The following is a 24173-nucleotide window of genomic DNA, read 5'->3' as shown; positions in this document are numbered from 1 at the left end:
GGGGCTTCCCTTATAAATTTTGCAATTCTGGCAGGTCAAAACACCAACTTTTCAATGCAGGAGGGCTCAAAAAAGAATGATGCAGTTCATGATAATCACTCACAAGTTTTTGCATAAATACGGATGTAATCCTTCAAATGGCAAATAAATGTTTATATTGAGCATAAGGCTTTATGGCATGTGAATATTGTTTCCTGGAATCTCAACTAAGAAGCATTTATTAATGCAATGTTATTTTGTCCTTGGGGCTTGTAAAGGCAGAGGTGCTGAGGGGTCTAGGCAGAGTCTAGTTTAACAATGGCAAGGGAATGGCCAATTCTCCTAGTTCAGGATGTTTCTAGTTTTGTTTAGCTGTGGCAGTCAGAAGATGCTGTAGTCCAGGAAGCTTCAGCAAGTGATTTCTGACTGACTCTCTCTGAAGTCTCTTTGGATGTTGTTCCCTCCTGTCTGTAAGAATCTGGATTTCAATCTATGTTTTTGCCGAGGAGTGTGTTTATGGGATGTTACAGGATTGGAACAGTTTCTTTGTTAAGTTGCTGTTTCGGGTTGGTTAAGTTTTCCAATAGTTAAGCTTTTCTAAATTCCGTTTTCTTTTATTCATATTTCAACTGTAGTGTTTAAATAAATTCTGTTTTGCTTAAAGCCGAGTGGTTTGACCAGCTGCATCACACCTGGAACATCCACTTTTCTTATTTTAAAGGCAGAGGTAAAGGTTTGGGTCTGGCCTCATCCATAACATACCGGCCTACATCAATGAACTTGAGTCAGTTACACCATATCTATATTGTCTTTAAAAAAACTGCAGACATTATTTTTGGCCTATGCACCTCTCACAAAAAGAAAATCTTGCGATCTTTTCTTCAAGAACACCCAGACCCCCTCTGATTAATAACACTTTTCAGTCACCAAATAAAATATGTTGTTTTCTACTTTTCCTATCAAAGTAGATAAGTTCACACTTCCCCAAGTTATATTTCACAGGGAAATATTCATGCCCACTCACCCAGCTGTCTAAATGCTGCTTTGTGCATGGCCCTCACTGCTTACTTTTCCTTCTAATCTTGTATTATTTCAAACTTCCACACGTTACTCTCAGCTCCCTCATACAACCATCAACTTGGTTGAAATCCAAACCATGATCCTTGCAATACTCCACCAGTTATAGCCTGAGAATGTTAAAATGACCCATCTATTCTTACTGAAAAATGTGCTGCTGGAAAAGCGCAGCAGGTCAGGCAGCATCAAAGGAGCAGGAGAATCGACGTTTCAGGCATAACCCTTCTTCGGGCTTATGCCCAAAACGTCGATTCGCCTGCTCCTTTGATGCTGCCTGACCTGCTGCGCTTTTCCAGCAACACATTTTTCAGCTCTGACCTCCAGCATTTGCAGTCCTCACTTTCTCCATCTATTCTTACTCCCTGCTTTCAGGGCATTAAGTAATCCGCAATCAATGAGGCATAATTTCATGTAATAACTTCTCCTGTTACACCTTTTAAACAGCATTTAAAAATCCAGGTACACCACATTCCTTATTCTCCCAACTCAATGTTAAACAACAACACAGGTTTGCCAAATGAGACACTCAGATGAAATAACTCTGATTTTCTCTCTAGTCCTGCTGCATTTCTCCAGCACTCTGTTTTTGCCAAATATGATGACCCTATCTTAATTTTGAGTTAACTCTGCTAATGATATTTTGAATTTTTAAAACATCCTCAGGCCATGTCTCTAATAATTAATTTGAGCACTTTCTCTCTTACTGATGCCAGATTTATTGGCCTTTAAAGTTTTCTGCTTTTCCCCCCCGCTTTCCTTTCTCACATACAGGGTTAATGCTGCTGCCTTCCAATCCATAAGGACTGTTTAGAAAATAGGACAAAGTTAAAAATCACAACACCAGGTTATAGTCCAACAGGTTTATTTGGAAGCACAAGCTTTCGGAGCACTGCTCCTTCATCAGGTGGTTGTGCAGCATAAGACCATAAGACACAGAACTTATAGCAAAAGACTATAGTGTCATGCAACTGAAATGATATATTGAACAAACCTGGATTGTTGCTAAATCTTTCATCTTTCAGAATGGGTTGCAGGTTTCGGTTCCTTAATATGTAAATCCCAAAATTTCTTTTAAGTCACCTTCTCGAGGTAACTTAAGGTTTTATAACAAAAGGTGACATCTCAGCTCAGACAATGAAAATCTCAGACTCAGAACAAGGAAACTCAAAAAGTTCAAAACCTATACAACCACTAGGACTGAAGTCTCCTCCTTTAAAACTCCAGGTTGTCAGCCATTAATTCTGGGCGAAAGTGAGGACTACGATGCTGAAGATCAGAGTCAAGATTAGAGTGCTGCTGGAAAAGCACAACAGGTCAGGCAGCATCCGAGGAGCAGGAAAATCAATGTTTCGGGCAAAAGCCCTTCATCAGGAATAAACCATTAATTCTGTCAACCTGCTGGCCTTCCATCCAGTTTCCAATATTCTTTCTTTCCTCACATTAATTTTTTAACCTCCTCACTTGCAACTCTTAGAAAAGGACTCGTAAACCCTACAACACCTGGAATTTTTTAATTTCCTCTTCAGCGAAGATAGATACAAAGTACAGTCAAATCTTTATTAACTAGCATGTAGGGAGAATGCAGAAGCTGGTTAATCAAAAATGCCAATTAATGGATCAATTCATTTACTGATTGAATACAGCTTAATACACATGGCACAAACTTTCAAAGAATAAGTTAATGTGTGGGCAGTCAAGTATGCAAAAACAGTGTTCTTTTTACTTTAATAGGACATTAAATAAATGAAAGCTCAAGATAATTTAGTTTACAGATATTCAAGAAGGAATGCATGTGCATGATATACACATCGAAGTCGATCTTTCTGTTTAATACCTGATTCATGCACAATAATCAAAGTGAAATTCAACAGGCATTGTCAACTTAAGTCAGTTTTCTCTGCATTACAAATTTGATCAAGGGATAGATCATATTCAGAAATTAATTTTTGTAAAGAAACAATTATATTAGCTTCATGGTCAGCTTTATGGATGTCTCTGACTTTGAAGGGACATAAAGTTTAAAACACATAAGCTATCCGTCAGAAAAGGCACACAGTTCAATCAATTTCAATAATAAATTCTTTTTGCTTAATGAGCGAGCATTGGGCTAGACATGGGGCCCCCAGTGAGCATTTAAAACCAAACATTTATATAAAAGCACTATCTAGCTGCTCGAGCTTAGTACAGTAGTGTCTTTAAAGCTTTATTTACTCAGAGTCAACAAAACAAACTTCAGCAATTTTACTTTTTGACCTCTGATAGCATTGGCTCATCAAAACCTTCCAATTTTTATCTTTTTAAATACATCTAGAGATGTAAATTTCCTACTTTAGTGTCAACACAGGTTTTTTGTGCTTCTCACTCTGGAGTTCACTGGATGCTGTTATGATTTTGTGCCATTGTGACAAGATGGGGATTTACAATTTATGCATTAAAACTTTTTTAATGCTTGTAACCACAATTAGAACTTGTAAGTACTTGTACTGTACTGAGATTAGCTGCAAAGCCTTTGGGTTCTGGAAAATTTTTGAAGAGCTTCTAGTTGTTGAAGTGATATTTTGCACAGGAAAAGTATAAATTGAACTTAGTTGAGAATTTCAGTTAGTTATGTATCAGATAAAATAAGGTTTGATGTGTCCTGTCTCTGTTTCTCTTGATAGAACAACTAAGAGGATGACAATAAATATAAGGCTCTATTTACCATCTCTCCACGTCCAAAAATCCCACAAACCGGTTTCTGAATGAATCATTGACGAAAATTCAATCCTCCATAGTCCACTTAACTCATAAATGTTAATAGTTCTTAGTCGGGCCCACTCAGAATGTCTTTAAAAAAGGCAGTCAGATCCCCACATCCCTATTCAGTTTTTGTCAACTTTCACTAACGTGAGATAACATGCAGCTAATGATCACATTTGCAGCACTCATATCATTGCCAGCAGCTAAGCAGTTGAAAGTCCCCCACCACATCTCATTTTGGTGGAGGCAAGTCTTTCAATTTATAGATGTAGTTTACAGCCACATTGACAAATCTTAAACCACAGGGAAAACCCAGGTCTGAGCCCTGAAAAAAGGATCATGTCTATTTAAATATATTAGCTGTCTTACAATCTCAGAGCTATTAACCAACCATAGACACTTGACATACCAATATGTCAGAGCTTTTATTCATTTCAGATATTATCTTATCTAAATAGACACACAGGCAGGGAAAAACACTTCAAAGAAATAAAAACATATTACAAAGTAATACAGATATTAAATAAACAAAATTTATACTCCTCTCTGCATTTCATAAATATTGCTTGCTGAGGGGCAGCAGAGTGGCTAGCACTGCTACCTCACAGCGTCAGGGACCCGTGTTCGATTCCCACCTCGGGCAACTGTCTGTATAGGGTTTGCACGTTCTCCCAGTGTCTGCGTGGGTTTCCTTCGGGTGCTCTGGTTTCCTCCCACAATCCAAAGATGTGCAGATCAGGTGAATTAGCCAAGCTAAATTGCCTATAATGTTAAGTGCATTAGTCAGGGGTAACTGTAAGGGAATGGGTCTGGGTGGGTTACTCTTCGGAGGGTCAGTGTGGACTTGTTGGGTCGAACGGTCTGTTTCCATACTGTAGGGAATCTAATCTAATCTAGCTAGGTGTATTAGTCATTCTTGGAGACTAGGTAAGAACTTACAATAAGTCCATCTTTCAGGCTGGTTTTATTGATAAGTTGCCATTATGAATGCCTCACCTCTTGCCATGAACGATTAATGCACTTAGACCTCAGCAAGCAGTATTCAGATTGAATATATCTTTTGACTGATGAGTCTCAGCTTGTAAAATCTGTTGGTTTTTTTTGAAGAGTTGCTTTCCAATGCCTGTGTATTGATTTATGCAAAATTAAGAGCTCTAAAATGAATTAAAACTTTAGTTAAACGCTGAATAACTGTTGTTAATTGACACTTTTAAACAGTATGTATGCAAAAGAGCTTTCTTTTGCTGAAGGATCTTTCTAAAGATCATTGTGTCAGCTACAGTATTATTTCCAAGACATTCCAGAGAATTTCTAGGCTGCTGTCCTCACCATCCTCCCACCTTGGTTGCCAGCTCGAACTCGTCTCCAAAAGCTCAGCTCCATCTTACCCCCAACACGCCAAAATGAAAATACAATGAGAGAGGATGGGGTCTCCTTACCTGATACAGATGTATAGGATTTGAAACACTTTCAGTTCCAGATGCTCACCTCCTTAATGAAAATCTGATTCAAGGACTTCAGTTCACAATGGACATCGTTTAAAACTGCACTAGGCAAATATCTGACAGTAACAATGAAAATACAGATGACTTGAACTATGATTTTTCCTAAAAATCATAATTCCAATGGATACCAAATTTTGGAATTTTCCCCAACTCTTGACTATTCAGGGACAGAGTATACAAGTCCTTTGGTCCTAAAGGAAATCACCCTCTCAATATAAAAAAAAGTGACCATGTTAAAATACCACACAAGTACATGCGTAAGTGCACTCACCACAGGCTTTGGCAGCTGCTATGCAAATGTCTTCTGCGACATATTTATCTGGTGGAAATGTTAAGGAGTTGTTATCCGTTTTGCCAGGGATGGGATAAAGTTTTACTTGAAGTCCCGCTCCAGTCCATTTGGGTGCTCGTGAGGTTTGATGAAGATCTCCATTTTGAAGTGGCGCTGATCCGGTTTCCACATCAGTCACTGTAATGCAGGCCATCATTTTGTAATAGTAGGAAAAGTCTCTTTCTTCCCCTTACAACTGCAAATCGAGAAAAGAAATAAAAACAAATTGAAATATGATAAAAAAGGCAGGATGGATTTTAAAATGTACTATGGCAGAAGTTTGACCTTGCGGTCAAAGTGTGAAAATGGTATTGCCAATTGACCACGTTCAATGAAGGCTGCTTCTAGATCAGGTGGCAAACTCAAAACAGTACTACAGCCAGACAACAAGCTGCAAACCCACACTCGTATCTCTCACACTTCACATGTAAGACTGACAATTTCGTCCGCCAAAAAGTATACTTTATTTATTAAATCTGTAAAATTTTAAATATCATATTACAGAGAGCACAATAGAATTTAACTTTTCTCCATGCACTTTGGAACAAACTCAGTACAATTTCAACAATCTTGAAATTCACAATCCGTATTCCACATTGGTTGGGCATGTCGATTGAGGGGTTCTGCATTATTTCCACATTCACTGAGTAGAAAGCCTGAAAGTTCTTTCCCCATTGCACCTCTGCAGTTGCTGTACCGAGTTCTGCCACATGCCTCAGCATCGGGTCCTAGAACTTTGCAAAGTGCCAGTTTCTAGCACGCCATCAAAGGACAACTCTTTGCGCTGGAAGACCACCATGTTTCTGATAGGCCAAAGAGATTCCTTCATCAAAGTGACAATTCTCTAGCTGATTTTCAAAGATCTTTCCCACAAGGGGCCACAGCATATGCTTTCTTCCCTTCAGTCAGATGTAGGCTACAATATTTTCAAACAATCTTTTCATAGTCACTACGAGAGTTGCCCTGTGATCAGCTGACTTGCAGAAATTGGATTGGTTCAGTCAATTTCTCCTCCTCACTTTTGTCAAGTTGGAAATGCTCAGCCAGTCATGTAAATGATATTTCAGGCCTGATATGTGAATCCAGATCCTCAAGGTGGGGTTGGGGTGGGGGGGTCAAACATTGTGCTACTGAATGGAATTCATCAGCTGATACTTAATATTCACACAATATAGAACTGGTGTTCATAATCACTGAGATCAAGAGGACGAAAGATTAAATCGGGATATGCAGGAATGTAGAGGTGAAGCTAAAATCAAATCAACCATGATCTAATTGAATGTTGGAGCAAGTTTGAAGGGCTGAGTGGCCTACTCTTGTTCCTTGATTGTAACTGTGTCACAAACATTGGGACATGACATTATGGAAAAGAAAAACATCTCTACTTTATCAAAGGTAATAGATAATATCATGGATACTCTTGCCATTTTAACAGAGCATATTTTCTTTTTAGGAAGGATGTTTCAAAACACTGATGTGCTGGATACACAGTGAGTCAGGATGACACAGGAATATTTTGACAACACAGATAGATTCAGGGATTTCTGACCCCATTTCTAGACTTTCCACTTTAACATTACAGAAAGTCATTAATGTAAGACTTTTGGTCTTCCTCATTCCCTTCACCATTCAACAGATTATCAAATTTGGAAGGAGAAACAGATTTGTCGAGTACTTCTGAAAAAGTCAGAGTTTGGAAAGTTCAGTTGCACAAAGACACCTAGGTGTCCTTATCGATAAGTCATTGAAAGGTAACGTGCAGGAGCACCAAGCTATTAGGAAGGCCACTGGAATGTTTAATCTAACTCTCTTGCAATGAAAGTAGTGAAGTCTTGTGTTAATTGTATAGGAACTTGATTAGATCGCTCATAGAGTATTGTACGCATTTTGATCTCCCTATCTCAGGAAGGATACTATTACTATAGAGCGAGCACATCAAAACGTTCACCAAACTTGTTCTTAGAATGGTGGGACTGTCCAATGAACATAGTGGGCAAACTGGGGCTGTTTCTCTAATACTTCAAAGGAATGAGAGGTAATTGCATTGAAACTTGCAAATACTTAAAAGAGATAGAGTAGAGCAGGTAAGATGCCCTCCTTTATAGGACTCCCTCTTTGAGGAGCCTAGAACCAAGGCATACAATTTAAAAAGTAAAGCAGATACCACTTAGGTCGAAGATAAGAAGAATTTTTATCACTGAGAAGTTTGTCACATTTTGGAAGTGTCTACCACAGAGGGCTGTGGAGGCTCAGCCTTTATGTAGGTTTAAGGATGAGACTGATGGATTTCTGATTACTGACAGTGTACAAGGTTATCAGAATGTGTAAAAGACATTGAAGTGTTCGATCTTCCATGATGCTGTTGAATGACAAGGCAGGCTCAATCGGCTGGATGCCCTACTTCTATTCCCAAGCTCCTATCCATGGAGAATATAGGATGAGTGAAAGGTCATCTTTGTAAAAGTCTTCATTAAGGACTTTCCATAATGTTAAAAAGTGCCTTTTTACTGCAGGCCAATAGAAGTGTCAATAAATGAAACTACAAGCACTCAAAATCTTCTAACCTTGTGTAGATAGACATAAATACATAAATGAGGATTGCTGGTATAGGGAGTGTGAGTCACAGAGCTGGACAGCATCAAGATAGACCTTTCAACCCAACTTGCTCATGCCAACCAGGTTTCCTAAACAGAACTTGTCCCCTTTGCCTGTATTTGGCACATATTGCTCCAAATTTTTCCCATTTATGTACCAGTCCAAATGTCTATTAAAAGTTGTAAAGTAACTTCCTCTACAATTTCCTCTGGCAGCTCGTTCCATATACACACTAACCTGCCTCAAAAAAGTTGCCCCTTTGGTCCCTTTTAAATCATTCTCTTCTCACCTTAAACCTTTAGTTTTGGACTCCCTTACCCTGGGAAAAGACATTGGCTATTCACCTTATCTAGGCCCCTCATGTTTTTTAAACCTCTAACAAGCCCACCTCTCAGCCTCCTTTGCTCCAGGGAAAACATCCCAGCCTATCTAGCCTCTCCTTATAATTCAAATTTTTCAGTCTTGACAACATCCTTTTTGCACCCTTTCCAGTTTAACAACATCTTTCCTCCAGCAGGGGAACCAGAATGATACATAGTACTCCAAATATGGCCATACCAATGTTGCGTACAGCTGTTACATGTCCCAACTCCTGTACTTAATGCTCTGACCGACAAAGGTGTGTGCCACCCTGACTACCCGTGACATCATTTTCAAGGAACTATGCACCTGTACCTCTCGGTCTCCGTTTGACAACAGTGTAAACTGCTTTGCACTAGAGAATGTGTGAAGTATTTTGAAGATCAGTTACTCTTTAATGCATTAAATTGACTTGAAATCATCTGAAAAATTTTGAATTTTTGCAAAAAAAAAGTTGTATTAATTTCAAATCCACCCCCTCCCAACCCCCTTCACCCATTCACTTCACCCATCACTACGTAGTCTCTTCAGTTCCTCTTCACAACTTAACTTTCCTACCTATCTTTGTCATTGACAACTTGAGCAACCAGACTTTCAGTCCCTTCATCCAAACCATTTAGACAAATACTAAAATTTTAAGGCCCTAGCACTGACTCCTGTGGCACACCATTTGTTCCATCATGCCCATCAGAAAATAATCCATCAATGCATACGCCTGGCTTCTTGCTAACTAGCTGGTCTTCTATCCATGCCAAAAGGTGGAATTCTTTGGGCTTTTAGAAGTGGGGGCGGGGGGAGGCAGGGAAACCTGTGTGGGTAGGAGGCAAAATAAATCAAAATCAACCAAATCAGTCTCCTGCTCGCGGGTTAAACTTAGCAGAATTGTTCAGGTAAAGACTGTTTTGAATTCATTAGCACGTTGTAAATTTTCATTAACAATCCAGCCACAGGAATTATCTTCACAGGCACAATCTTGTTTCAGGCTAAAACAGGAAACATGTTCACTAACCCAGCTATACGCATACAAGACGTGAACTTAGTGAAGTACATTTCTTCCTTGACCATATGGTGAATACAAACACTTTCCATTACTTGAATCCTTCACACCAAAGTCATTTCTTTGCTCAAGGTTTTACAGTATTGAGATGAATGTCAATCAGCTCATGGGAAGTCTCCATCATGTACAGGATTACTTGCTGTTAAGATTGCTTAATGTAAGGGTGAAGCCTGACTGAGTCAAAAGGCCTGCTCAAGGAGGTAGCCACACTGGGCGATATCAACAAGCCTGACCAAGACAGGCAAGTGGGGCTGAACTCAGAAGGAGTCTCAATTCAAAAGGGACTTGCTCCTATGCAGGTCTTTAATAAAAAGCTTTTGGATTTGTATATTCTCCTAGTTATGGTTTAAGGTCACTGCTCAACATTGTAGCTCTTTTTATGTTTTAAGTATGAACCTTGGCAGATGGGTTAGAGTTAGTAGGAGAAAATAAAGACTGCAGCTGCTGGAAATCAGAGTCAAGAGTGTGGAAAAGTCTGTGTGTAAATTGAAGTCACTCATTACTAACATATTACCCACATTCCATGCATCACAAATTTCTTATTATATATTGCACCCAACATTACCATGACAGGTTGGTGGTCTGTAAACAACTCTCACCAATGTTTGCTGCCTGATTGCTGAACAGTATGTCTCAGATTGATCTGGGAATGCTTTTCTAACCACCTTCACTCTTCAATTCCTTTTGTTCTCCCTTGAAATGTTCATTTATTGTGCTTCTGTGTTGATCTCTTTTAGTCACGGGTCCAACCTGCTCCTTTATTTATTTTTCCTCAGCTATCTAAATTGATCCACTATGTTATATTCAACCATTACTTTTTCAGTCTTTGCATCATCTCTCCAGCACTGGCTTTGCAGCACACTTAGTTTCTTGCCCTCGAGCAACTGTACATTATTGTGCAAGGTAGCCTGACCGATAATCTGGATATGGACTTGTATATCATTTGGGCAGACTGCCCTACATGCCAGTCATATAAGACATGGGGCCAACGGAACTTAGGTTGCATTTAATCGCTTGTCAAGTTATCAAATTTGCCTGGACCTCAAACAGTATTCTGCATAAACACCAAAGAAATGGCTCAATATCCTGTATATCAAAACCAGTTCTCTTACAGTCTCATGGCAAGACGCACTGTGCATTAAACAATGAGACTATTAAAGTAAATGCAATAGATAGCAACTTATCTGCCAAAACTTGTCTGTGGTCTGAATTTCCTAAATGATTGTAGATTTTAAAAACAATACATTTTGCCATAATATGGACTCGATTACCGTTCAACAAAAGGTGTTGGTAGAGGAGGGGAACAACCTTCAAGGTTAAGCAACAGTATAAAAACATTATTATTTCAAGTGATTGTTTCATGACAGATAATTCAGTTGCTTTTGTATTCAAAAAATACAACCGGAATGCAAAGTCATGACTCAACACAATATAAGTCCATTCAATTGGATACAGAAATTTCATGAGAACATCTACTCAACTATAGCCTATTCTTCATGAATATTAGAAAATCCTATAAAGGAGGAAACAGTGACCAAATTTGTTTAGTACTGTAATTGAAGGTTGAACTTCATCAGAAAATCGGCTAAGAGTTAGGTTTGCCTAGTTTCAGAGAGTTTCTTCCCTGAACTTTAGTGAGATTTCTCAAAATATGTTCTGAAACTTGTTCCATTAGGTAAGTAACATATCACAATAGCGTCCCGTGCATCGTAGCTTCCCTCTCGCCACAGACAGAAGTACTTACTACTGCCAGGAACTCCCAGGATTCCTGGTGTTGGCACCATAGTTAAAGCCCAACTGTGCAACAGGTCAAGAACTGTTAGCCAGGAGTTGCCCTTCACAGCGCACAGTGGGAGGAGAAACAAAAGCAAATGCATTTTGTCACAAGGCTAGCACTTCATTGCAAGTGCACGTTCGTAAATCTATCACTGCTCAAGAACCAGGTAAAACAGCTTAACATTTGATGCATTCACTTTTATTCAGCAATATCAGAAACTAACACTAAACTAAATGAGGCTACATTTGCCTCCAAAGACAGAGGAGGATTGGTTGCCTCGAGAGGCAAAAAACTAACAGTCAATAATGATCACTGCACCCAGCTCTCATCTACTAGAAACAGGGATCAAAGAAGGCCCTCAATGGCTTGCTGTCCTTGCCAATATACTGCTCTATCAAATCGAGGGGGATATTCCTCCTGCTCAAGTCCTCATCATCTCCTCAGAAAACTGCTGCCACTCATCCAACTCTTCAGAATCCATCACATCCTCTTAATGTCCACTCCATTTGGACAGAGACAGCATGCTACAATTATGTGGCACACTCTGTCTGGAAGGTGCTAAAAAAACCCACCTCCCGACTGCCCCATCTGAACCTGATCTTCAGCCTATCATCTGCTTCACTATTGCCCTTGAAGAATAGGCCATTCACCATCCACTTTGATTTAAAGCCAGTTACACCTTGGTAAAGCAGGGCTTGCCATCAACATAATTTCTTCCTAGCTGATTAGATCAAAGCCAATTTTCTTTAAGTGGGCCTTCAGGGTTTCTTTGAAATGCTTCCCCTGGTTACACTGCAATCTTTCTCAGCATTGCGAGCTGCAAGTAGACAGCATGCGACGGATGGTAAATCTTGTTTATTCCGATTTTGTAGCCTTTCCAGTGCAGTTACTATATGAGCATCACCACCGCTGTGAACATGGTCCCCGTTTCCTGACACGTGTCTGTGTTTGCACAGTAATCCATCCAGGCGATGCATGGGGCCTTTGTAGGCAATGGTGACAGTGTCCCTCCAGCTTTCTCAAGTGTTGCTGGTAGGTCACCCAGATTTTGTACCTATTAAGTGGCATCAAAAGGATGACTGCCTTAGACTACAACCTTTCTGTCTGTCTATCTGCAAGTGCTTATTAACCAAGACTCGCCTGAACAGTTTATCAAAGAAGGCATTGTGGATATCCAGATTGGTCAGCTGTTTCGGGGCTGAACTGAGCTACAGAAAGGAACATTAATATTATTCAATTAAGCAGCACCCAAGTGAGATCAACACTTATGCAGTTTTGCAGAAAACTGTATGAATTAGTCAAGCAAGGAATTTTAGTCTGCAGATCAGGAAACATTTGGCACATTCGTGGCAGTGTTACAACACTAACAGGAATCTTACTTTGGAAGGATAATGTTTGATAAATTTGCTGCAGATAATGAACATTAGACATCATGTCAATCTTTCATATTATGACAAAGTAATTACAGCACAGAAACAGGCTATTCAGGCCACAAGGTTCACATTGACTCAGATTGCCAAGAGATGCTTCCTCTATTTTTTTGTCTTGGACCCTATCCACATATTCTTCTATCCTTTTATCCTATATACACACACACAACAGAGTTGTGTCTTGAACACAGCTTTCTAAACGCCTCTCTGCTCCTTCTAAGTATGACCTCCACCCTTTGGGCAAACTGGATTTTCCCAAGTTCCCTATAGATTTATTAGAGTTCTCTCATTGTTATAGATCATCCCTACTTCTGGTTTCTCTCCAAGTATAAATCTTTCTATCAAAGAGTCTCCTTTAAGTCACCTCTTAATCATGTGTTTTCTTGAGAAAGATTCCACAACCCGTTCACTCTTTCTGAAAGGATATAAAACATTCAGTTCTGATATTCCAGTAAACCCTCTTTATACCTTCCCAGCATCTCTGTATCCTTTTAGCAACATGGAGGCCTTTATATTTATGGTATTCAATGACATTCAATACAACTTTAATGCAACCTCTTTGATTTTCAACAATATCCATTAAGAAAAGGACCCCGACAAGTTGTTTTACTTTATGGCCTTATTAACCTGTGTCACAAGGCTGAGTAATCTGGATTGGGTTTCAAATCCAAAATGCAGAACCTGCACCATCCTCTCATAACTGTCCTACATGAAATATGTTTGAATAGCGTTAATTGGCAATGTCATTCCAGGACAGCTTGTATTGACTGGCGTAGAAAATGCAAAAAGTTATATTAATGTAACAGCAAATAAATTGGATATTGCTGACATTACTGAGGCACATACGGGACAACTTTACACTACATCAAGCCATGTTGGACACAACTTTGTATGCTTTAAAACTGGAGCAAAACGTGCTTCATCACAAGCACCAATGTTCGAACAGTAGGATATACACTCGCAAAAAACAATTCAATTTCTTTACTGGCCCTGAAAATAAGGCATTTAATCTATGATTCCTGAAGAAGGGCTCATGTCCGAAACGTCGATTCTCCTGCTCCTTGGATGCTGCCTGACCTGCTGTGCTTTTCCAGCAACACATTTTCAGCATTTAATCTATGAACCAAGTTTATATTTCAAAATCCAAAATTAGTTTCTAAAAGTTTGCAGAAGACAGCTGTCATAACGTTAGTTCAGTTTTCTAAAAGTGGATTTAAAAGAAGTCATAGAGACTTTCAGCACAGAAACAGACCTTCGGTCCAACATGTCCATGCCGACCAGATATCCTAAATAACTCTAGTCCCATTTGACAGCATTTGGCCCACATCTCTCTAAGGCTTTCCTATTCACATATGCATCCAGATTTCTTTTAAATACTGTACTTGTACCAGCCTCCAACATTTCCTCTGGCAGCTCAATATGCACATCACCTGCCGCATGAAGAAATTGACCCTTCGATCCCCTTTAAATCTTTCCCCTCTCACCTTAAACCTATGCTCTCTAATTTTGGATTCCCCTACCCCAAGGAAAAGACCTCACCTATTTACCCTATCCATGCCCCTCATGATTTTATAAATCTCCGTGGTCACCCTTCAGCCTCCGATGCTCCAAGGAAATTAGCTCCAGCCTATTCAGCCTCTTCCTATAGCTCAAAACTTACAACCTTGGCAAGATCCTTGTAAGGAGAAAGTGAGGTCTGCAGATGCTGGAGATCAGAGCTGAAAATGTGTTGCTGGAAAAGCGCAGCAGGTCAGGCAGCATTCAGGGAACAGGAGAATCGACATTTCGGGCATAAGCCCTTCTTCAGAATCTCAAGATCCTTGTAAACCTTTTATGAACTCTTTCAAGTTACAAAACATCCTTCCAATTCTAGGAGACCAGAATTGCACACAGTATTCCAACAGTAACCAAACCAATGTCCTGTACAGCCACAACATGACCTCCCAACTCCTATAGTCAATGCACTGACCAATAAAGGAAAGCATACTAATTACCTTCTTTACTATCCTATTTACCTGCGACTCCACTTTCAAGGAACTATGAACCTGCACTCCAAGGTCTCTTTGTTCAGCAACACTCCCTCGGACCTTACCATTAAGTGTATAAGTCCTGCCCTGATTTCCCTTTCCAAAATGCAGCAGCTCACATTTAATCTAAATTAAACTCCATCTGCCACTCCTCAGTCTACATCTGATCAAGATCCCAGTGTATCCAGAGGTAACCATTTTTGTAGTCCACTACATTTCCAATTTTTGTGTCATCTGCAAACTTACTAACCATACCTCCTATGTTCACATCCAACTCAATTATATAAAATGACAAAAAGTAGTGGATCCAACACCAATCCTTGTGGCAGTCCACTGGTCACACGCCTCTAGTCTGAAAAGCAATCTCCACTCCCACTCTCTGTCTTCTACTTTTGAACCAGTTCTGTACCCAAATGGATAGTCCTCCCTGTATTCCATGTGATCTAACCTTGCTAATCAGCCTACCATTGTGATAAGAAGTGTTAAGACAATAGACAAAAAATAAGTGAAATGGAAGACAACATCAGAAAAAGCAGTTAGAAGCTAACAGAGAATCACAAAGCTACTGTAACAACATAGCACCTTAGTGTCCATTGTTTATATTACCACACTGAAAGCTGTACATAATTATCAATCAAAAATACTTTCAAATAAATCACTTACAATTCTTTTTTTATTAAGGCTCAGGATAACGATAAACTTTGTGGGGGGGGGGGGGGGGCAAAAACACCTACAGCAAAACAATTTTGTACATTTCTGTTGATATCTATCAGTATAACCACACTCCTAGATCGCGTGTGGTATCATTGACTGTGAGCGAATGTGACACCTATAAAGTGTGACAGGAAATAATCACGATATTTTCAGGAAATACGTGTCACACATAATACTTCTGATGTACACATATATTTCAATTAAAGTTTGCTTTCAGTATTTTTGTCTCTTCAGTGCACTTGGAAGTTGAATGTTGTTGTTGAGAGAAAAATCAGAAGATACAAAGAACAATCAAGCTAAAAGTTAAAAATCACACATCAGGTTATAGTCCAATAGGTTTATTTGGAAGCACTAGTTTTTGGAGCGCTGCTCCTTCATCAGGTGGTTATAAGCTTAAGCACAAATCACATCACACAGTCTCTGAGAATTAAAGCACTTGACAATCCTACATTGTGCTTGTCAAGAATGCTCTACTGTATCATGCTGCAGTTGCTGAACAAGATGGAATTTAACTTTTTTTTAATCCAATGGCCTAGAAACTCCAATTTGAATAGTGCTGCAAGGAGAGGCATGTTATGGAAAGTCTTCATCTTGCACTCACCAGGATAAATGCTGAATTTGAAAAGGATTGCAAAAATGTATACGTTAAAAAGAATTCAAGTGTTGCTCCTTTTTTCAAAAATTACTTGAAAGAACAGTGAGCAAATAGCTCCTCATTGCCTTCTCCATTGCAAAACCTTGGGCAAACTGAGTTGACATTTCGACTGTTCAGCACCATTTTGTTCTGTAGTATGAATTGTTGTGGATTGTTTGACGTTTGGCATCCTTGCCTTTCTCCCGACGAGTGCAAGATTAAAAAGCTTTGATACTGTGTCTCTCTTTTCAACAATATTCAAAATCTCAATTTGTATATCTTGGCACTTCAAACACAAATAATTAATTTGTAATAAATCATTTAAGGACGTGAAAGAATACATCTTCAAACTTTTATTTGATGAAGTTTCCTGGTCACACATGAAAGAGGAAGTAAGATGCAAAACTGTTATTACAATCGTGCAATTTCCTCTTTCCTTTCCCCTCCACCCACACCTCCTTAGAAAATGTCAGGTAGTATCATAGCTGGCCTGTAAATCTGGTGGATATTAAATCAGGTAAAGTATCAACAAATTGCAAAGCAAATCAAATCATAAGAATAAAATAAAAAATTGCAGATGTTGAAGATCTTAAAGCAAAACAGAAATTGCTGGGGAAAAAGAAACTGGTATCGTCTGTGGACACATAAAAGAGTTAATACTTTAAATCCAGTAACCCTTCTTTAGAACTGATCATAGCTAGGAAAAGGTGTTAATTATGTTGATGACAGGGAGTAATGGAGAGGAAAAGTAAATAGATTGGTGGAGAAAGAGTCCAGAGAGATAGAAAAATGAAGTTAGGCAGCCAAAGGGGTGGTTGATAGTAAGCTAGGGAAGGAGAAAAGCTGATAATGGGGATAACGACTAGGTGAAAATGGGTAGGTGGTGCAGAAAACAGTCCACATCATGACGTAGCCTTGAGTATGGTGGTGAGTAAAAGGGCATGGAAGGAAATGATCTGGCCTTAAAAAATATTGAACTCTATGTTCAGTCCCAGACCTGCACAGTCCCGAAGTGGAAAATGAGGTGGTCTCCTCTACATTGAGGAGACTGGACGTTAACTCGCAGAGCATTTCAGAGGGCATCCCTAGGACACTAGAACCAAAACAACCCCACCACTCTGTGGCCAAACACTTCAACTCTCCCTCCACTCTGCCAAGGACATGCAAGTCCTGGGCCTCCTCCACCACCAAATCATAGCCATCTGACACCTGGAGGAAGAACGCCTCATCTTCTGCCTTGGGGACGGTCCAACCACCAGGGCATCAATGTTGATTTCACCAGTTTCCTCATCTCCCTCCCCACATCATCCCAGATCCAACTCTCCAACTCAGCACTACCCTCTTGAACTGCCCCACCTGTCCATCTTCCTTCCCACCTATCTGCCCCACCCTCTGCCCCGACCGATCACCATCACCCATCTTCATCTACTTACTGCCTTCCAAGCTACCTTCCCCCCCAGCCCCACCCGCTTCGTATTTATCTCTCAGCCCCTTTTCCCTCCCCTCCCCCACATTCCTGATGAAGTGCTTATGCCCGAAACATCAACTCTCCTGCTTCTCGGATGCTGCCTGACCTGTTGTGCTGATCTTGAGCATCTGCAGTCCTCACTTTCTCCCAGTTGCTGTTCTTCCAGCCTGCATTAAGCCAGAGACATAGGTTAGCCAGGGAACACGGTGGTGTGTTGAGTGGAAGGCAACTGGAAGCTTGGGGTCATTCTTACAGACAGAACATGGGTGTTCTGCAAAGCAATCACGCATTTTGTCTCCTGAATGTACAGCAGACACATCACGAGCAGCAAACACAGTAGAATCAATTTAGTGATGTGCAGGTAAACGGTTAAGTGTCTCAGGCTTGCTGCCCACGGGTCTCAATATTGAGTTCAATAATTTTAAAGACTGAACAACTTCTTCCAGGTCCTTTACCCACACCCAAATCCCAGGCCCTGTCACGATGGGCTGCTTTCAGTGCAGAGGTAAGTTGGAGAGAGTGAGGACTGCAGAAGCTGGAGCTCAGAGTCGAGAGTATGTTGCTGGAAAATCACAGCATCCGAGAAGCAGGAGAATCAACGTTTCGGGCATAAGCCTGATGAATAATTCGTGATGAAGGGCTTATGAATGAAACGTTGATTCTCCTGCTCCTCGGATGCTGCCTGACCGCCTCTGCTTTTCCAGCACTACACTTTCGAATACTTTCAGCTCTGCCAACCCATTTTTACCTAATCACTGTCCCCATTAGCAGCTTTTCTCCTTCTTTGGTTTACCAACAAGCATCCACCTGGCTGCTGAACCTTTTTCTCTCTCCCTGGACTCCGTCTCCACCTATCCACTCACTCCTTACGCCCCATCCTGTCATCAGCATAAATACACTATTTCCCAGCTTCTCTTAGTTCTGAAGGGTCACTGGACTCAATATGTTTTCTCACTACAGATGCTGCCAGACTTGCTGAGTTTCTCCAGAAATTTATGTTTTTATTCAAACCCATAAGATTGGTAATTCAGCAGTTAACAAAACAATGGACTTAGTTCCTGTTTTGCCCTGCATAATTTGATCAATTGAAAATGGAATTTATTAAGTTTTCAACAAGAAACCTGGACCCTTGGTTTCTAGGTTTCATAAACGGTCAACAAAAATTGAGACAGAGATGCAAGCGTCAGTCTGAGGTATACTATAAAGCTAGGGTTAAAAGAAAGAAGAAAATGGCAAAAGTTGGCAGCACAGCTTTGTTCGAAAACAATAAGGTTTCATATTTTTTAAAGCTTAAAAAAGTACAATTTATAAAAGAAAGTTTACAAAAAGGGCAACACTCACACTAGCCAAAATCAAGTACCAATTTGTCAGCTCAATTTTCCTCGCATTGTAATTCAACACTTACCATAAAGGTTCCACTGTGATGGGCACAGGGCAATTGTTACATTTAAACCTATAGAATTTGGTTTAGTTGTCAGCCTGCTGTCTTCAGCATGCTGAAGGAAAACAGCATGAGCCACAGCTACGGTAAACAACCAACCCCCTCCTCCTATCAGCCGACAACATTTGGCTTGGAGAGATTAGAGAGCTGGAACAGCCGGAGCTAATCTCCTCCCCTTCCTTCAACCGTCCACCCACAAAAGGATAAGTAGTCAATGTCAATCTTCAAACATGTTTTGTAACTTTTATTGAACCTCACTTCTGTTTTGATTATCACTAGACCAGATGTGGGAGCTTTTGTTAATTTCTGCCTATGTTACAACGATTACAGCTAATGAAAACATTTTTAAAAGCATAGTTAAGAGCTCCGAGATATCCACAGGATAGAAAAAGGCACGAAAGAAACGCAAGCTCTTTCTCCCCTTTCCTCTCTAGTCCATAACAGATTACTGTGTATTTTAGGTGCATTAAAATGCCCAATCCTATTAAATATCTCATTTCCAATTTATTTTTATGTTTCAAAGTAATGGTATAAAACAATTGGACATTCAAAGAGAGATGGTGGCATCATGGTAACGTGATGGGGGATGGGTCTTCAAATCTCACCATGGGAGCTGGTAGAACTTGAATTTATTTGATAAAACTAGACTGGAAAACCAGTCTCAGAAATGGTCACTATGGAACTACTTATTTGAAAAACCTATTTGGTTAACCAAAGTCCTTTAAGAAAAGAAACCTTTGATACAGCCTTCAAGCAACTCCAAATCCACAGCAACCAAGGGTGGTTAACAAGTGTTGGCTTTTTCAACAACACTCACCCCACATAAGAATAAAGGAAAAATAACTGATGAGTTTAGCCAAGTGTGGGTCTGCAGCTGCCTGTCACACCTGGATGTGTTTGCTGTTTACTGACTGAAAAGGAGAAAGAACTCAAGCAAAACATCCCTCATGCCCTCACACAAAATTTACAAAGCAATTTTTAAAAAATAAATAAAAATGAGAATCTAACCCCACCTGAATGGTTTCATGTTAATTTTAACCCATTAATTGGGGGCCTTAGAATACAGAATTGATAAACAGTCTAGATATCGAAAACCTGAAAAAAAAGAGTACCAGGCGATGTCAGTGGAAAGAAAAACAGTGCTCACAATTTAGCTATGAAATCCAGTGTTCTATTGAAAGGACATGGATTGGCCTCATAAACTGGGATTCTCTCTGCTACCTGTCCTGCCAACTAGTGAACATTTTCAGGTTATTGTATTAATTAGTACCAAACCTCAGCAGGTGTGTCCACCCTATTGCAAGGGTGAATGCACGTGCTGAAGCAGTGAGAAAAACACAAGGCAACTCAATACTTAGAAGGTTACTGGAGTTTTGATTTGCTTTTGAGAGTATTTAAACTGCATGTTCTAAACTTCAACTTCTTTTAAACATATTTCCATATAATGAATATTGAAGTCAAGTCAGTTTTTAGGAATTTCCCGTTCCCTCACCGAAGGGTTGATTCTCAGAGATCTGGTGCATGCAAGTTGGCCATCTAGGATTTGAACCTAGGACCTTCAGGTCTGCAATAGCATAGTAATACACTGAAGAGTGCATTTAGTCACTAGAATGGTTACATATCTGTAACATTTTTTTTTAAAAATCGCACTTTTGTGAAAGCCTCATCAACATTTTGCACCATAAATTTTTATAATTACACAGGTAACTGATATTTCACTGGAAACTGGGGAGGTGAGAAAAGTTGATTTTATTCCAAGTAGAACAGAATAGAACTATCTGCAGTGTTTACCACTTAGAAGGACAGGGCCACACAACACCATCACCTGCAAGTTCTCTAAGCCATGCACTGCCCTGACTTAGAACCATATTACTATTCCTTCAATGACACAGAGTCAAAATCCTGGAACTCCCTCATTATCAACATTGTGGCTGTACCTATACTCCAAGTAATACACTGGGTCAAGAAAGCAGCTCACCACCAACTTCATCAGGGTCATTAGGAATGGGCAATACATGCTGTCCCCCAAGAAAGTTTAACAGAGGTACTCAAAATCATGGAGGGTATCCATTAGATAAATGAGGGTCCCCAAGTAATCCCATTGTCATGGTCCTCCTCAAAATAGATACAACATGTAGCTCTGAGGTCATCCAGGATAATTATACATGGGCATAAAGATGGTTATCCACTGGGTGTCTATGTTACCAACACAAAATTCAACAAAGATGCAGCAAGCTTATCAACCAGTTTTCTCAGAATCTATCTTCCGATCAGCTCTAGCTTACTTCTATCTTTCAGTTTTCTTCTGTAACCCTCGCAATGCCATGGTCACCTTGTAGAACAACAAATGGGAAGTCATTCCTCCAGAGGTTGCATGGTCAGTGCTCCACACCTCCCAGGTACCAGCTCCACAGTGGGTTAGATGGTGAGCTTGAAGGTGGCTGTGCCCAGTGATACACCCAGCACTAAGGGGCAGCAGCTAGACTTGGCCAGAAAGCTATATTCTCCTTCCTTCTAGCTGTGGCGCTGATGACAATCAAGCCACAAGAACACGGAAATCCTAGTTACACGAAGGAAACTGCTGCTGCTACATCAGTAGGTGTGCGTAGTGTTCAAAGCATGCCAGGTAGACTCACTGCTGTGAACGGCAGTGAAAGATTCCAGCATCTGCAGTTTTGTACCACTGGTGAAGTGTCTACAAAGGATGCCTACTTTGAAGAAGTTTTCTGCAGTCATGAAGGGTTACACCTGAAATGTTGACTTCTCCACCTCCTGATGCTGCCTGGCTTGCTGTGTTCTTCCAGCCTCCTGCTTGACTACCTTGGATTCCAGCAGCTGCAGTTTATTTTTTGTCTCGAACCTGTGGTTGATCTTGGAGCTTCTTCTGCTGAAGTTTCTAGCATTAGTCATGTCTTCAGAAACAGTGGATGTCATTTTTTCCAGACATGTGTTCAGTAAGGGAAGGTATAGCCTGTAGGGCAGTAGTCCCGATGTTGTGGGTAGCACCGTATAGACATTTCTTACATGAACATTTCACGGACCAGAAGTAAACTTCAGGCGTAAGCACTTTTCACAACTGATTGCATGTCAATGATAAAAAAAGACATTTGGAACAGTACTTAAAATATTTGGGAGCTATTAGTGAAGGCACATTAGTTCATACATGAAGAAACACATGTTGTGAAGGCTGCCTGAACTAACATTGCAGACCAGACTATGTGATTGTAGTTTAGCTGCAACCAAGAGTGTTAAATTCAATCTACAAACTATAACAAATTCTATATGAAAGCAAAAAACATTTGCAAAATATTCCTCAGACTATTTTTCTAAAATCTGGACACAACCTATGATATACACCATAACTCTTAGAGAAAGTTGGAGAAATTCAAAAGCTGGATTGTTTCGATATCTTAATACAATAGTTAGTACTAATCAAACGTGTTTCCAACATAAGGTTGAACACATCCCAGTCTCTGATGATGACAGCTTTCTCGCCAGGTTCAAGCAAAAACCTTGAACTGTTGTATAGCTTACCAATTTACTGACAAAGGTTCTATATAATACAAGAACAGAGAACAGTGCAACACTGGATATCTTCAATATTGTGACAGTGCTTTTGTGTGCATCTTCATAATGCTGTTTCACTCAAATAAAATTCCACTAGGCCTTACTGTTTACGTTCTTTCATTGTTCAGTGTCTACTAATTACCATGGGAGAAATGAAAGAACATTAATAACATTTGGGAGTCAGGAGGGCAGTTACTTGCACAGAATTCCAAGCTTCGGATCTGTTCTGGTAACCAGATCGGGGTCTGTTCATGTTCTGATCAATGGTAACCTTTGGGATATGAATGATTGGAGATTCAGTAATGGTCATACCATTGAATATCAACAGGAAATGGATAGATTTCCTTACTTGAAATGGTAACTACCTGAAAATTTTGTGATGTCAATGTTATTTGCCACTTATCTGCCCAAGCCTAACAGTTGCATAGGTCTGGTTGTTATAAATATGGATTGCTTCAATATCTAAGTGGTCATAAATGTGTGCAAATATCAGCAAACTTGTTTGCTTATTGATTATTGGACATTCTTGACCTTAACGATGGCAGGAGAATGATTCATGAAGCAGGTAAAGATTGTTGAGCTTCGGACACTACCCTGAAACCATGTCAGCGGGGTAGGATAATTGGCCTGTGTCAAACGACCACAAAACTCCTCCTTCTTGTTAGGCACAGCACCAATCAATGGAGATTTCTCTCTCCAAATTCTCATTGAAATTCATTTTTCTAGGAACCCTTGACCACACACCGTGCATTCAGCTCAACTCAGGAATTCAATTCTATATTCGAAAAAAGGCTGGAATGAGGAAGAGCTGAACAGCTCTGATCAAATGAAAACCGGTAAGGTTCTATTTTCAGGTTGTTGTGTACATGTTGCTTGTTGATGATTCTTGACATCATTTGTTGTTAAGTCAGTGAGAGTGCATGTTGGATTTGTCCAGTTTTTCTTTGTGAACAGGGGAAACATGGGCAATTCCTCACAATCCCAAGTAGATGCCACTGTTATAGCTAGATTGAGATAGGCTGGTGAAGGTTGAGCTGATTTTGGAGGACAAGTTTTTAGTTGTATGGGCCCATAACATTTCAGTGTCCAGCGCCTTTAGCCATTTTTGGATATCACATGGAGTGAATAGAATGTAGATTGGCATCTGTAATGCAGCAGACCTGAGGAGGAGGCAACGAGGTGAATCATCCACTCAGCACCTCTGGCTGAAGATGGTTGCAAATGCTTCAGCGTGGTCTTTTACACGGATATCTTGAAATTCCCCCATTATAGAAGATGTGGATATTGTTCAGCCTTTTCCTTCTGTTACTCGTTAAATTGACCAACACCATTCGTGGCAAGATTGCAGATCCATTGGTTGCAGGATTGCTTAGGTCCTGTCCCCTGCTGCTTCGGAGATGTGGCAGTCATTTAATCCTGTGCTGTAGCACCACCAACTTGGTGCCAATTCTTTAGGCATGTCTGATGTTGTT

General features: G+C 40.1%; 1 protein-coding gene across 5 annotated transcripts in view; it reads right to left on the bottom strand.

The window, feature by feature from the left end:
• The window catches only part of LOC122562420 (tyrosine-protein kinase JAK2), a 270607-nt gene that overhangs the window by 156053 nt on the left and 90381 nt on the right, over window positions 1-24173 (bottom strand). For 3 of the 5 annotated variants that reach the window (XM_087996459.1, XM_087996471.1, XM_087996450.1), the window contains one exon: window positions 5572-5827. In XM_087996459.1, coding sequence (XP_087852585.1) covers window positions 5572-5788 — 217 coding nt within the window. In that variant the 5' untranslated portion in view covers window positions 5789-5827. Of the gene's footprint in view, window positions 1-5571; window positions 5828-17799; window positions 17819-19098; window positions 19234-24173 lie in introns of those variants that run through there. The other 2 variants (XM_043715280.2, XM_087996474.1) reach the window with 2 other exon arrangements.

This window comes from Chiloscyllium plagiosum, unplaced genomic scaffold (assembly GCF_037043375.1).
Source record: "Chiloscyllium plagiosum isolate Xiang-an unplaced genomic scaffold, Cpla_swu_hap1 HiC_scaffold_2, whole genome shotgun sequence".
In the NCBI taxonomy this organism is placed as follows: domain Eukaryota; kingdom Metazoa; phylum Chordata; class Chondrichthyes; order Orectolobiformes; family Hemiscylliidae; genus Chiloscyllium; species Chiloscyllium plagiosum.
The sequence above is the reverse complement of the archived record's forward strand: the minus strand, read 5'-3'. Positions and strand labels throughout refer to the sequence as shown.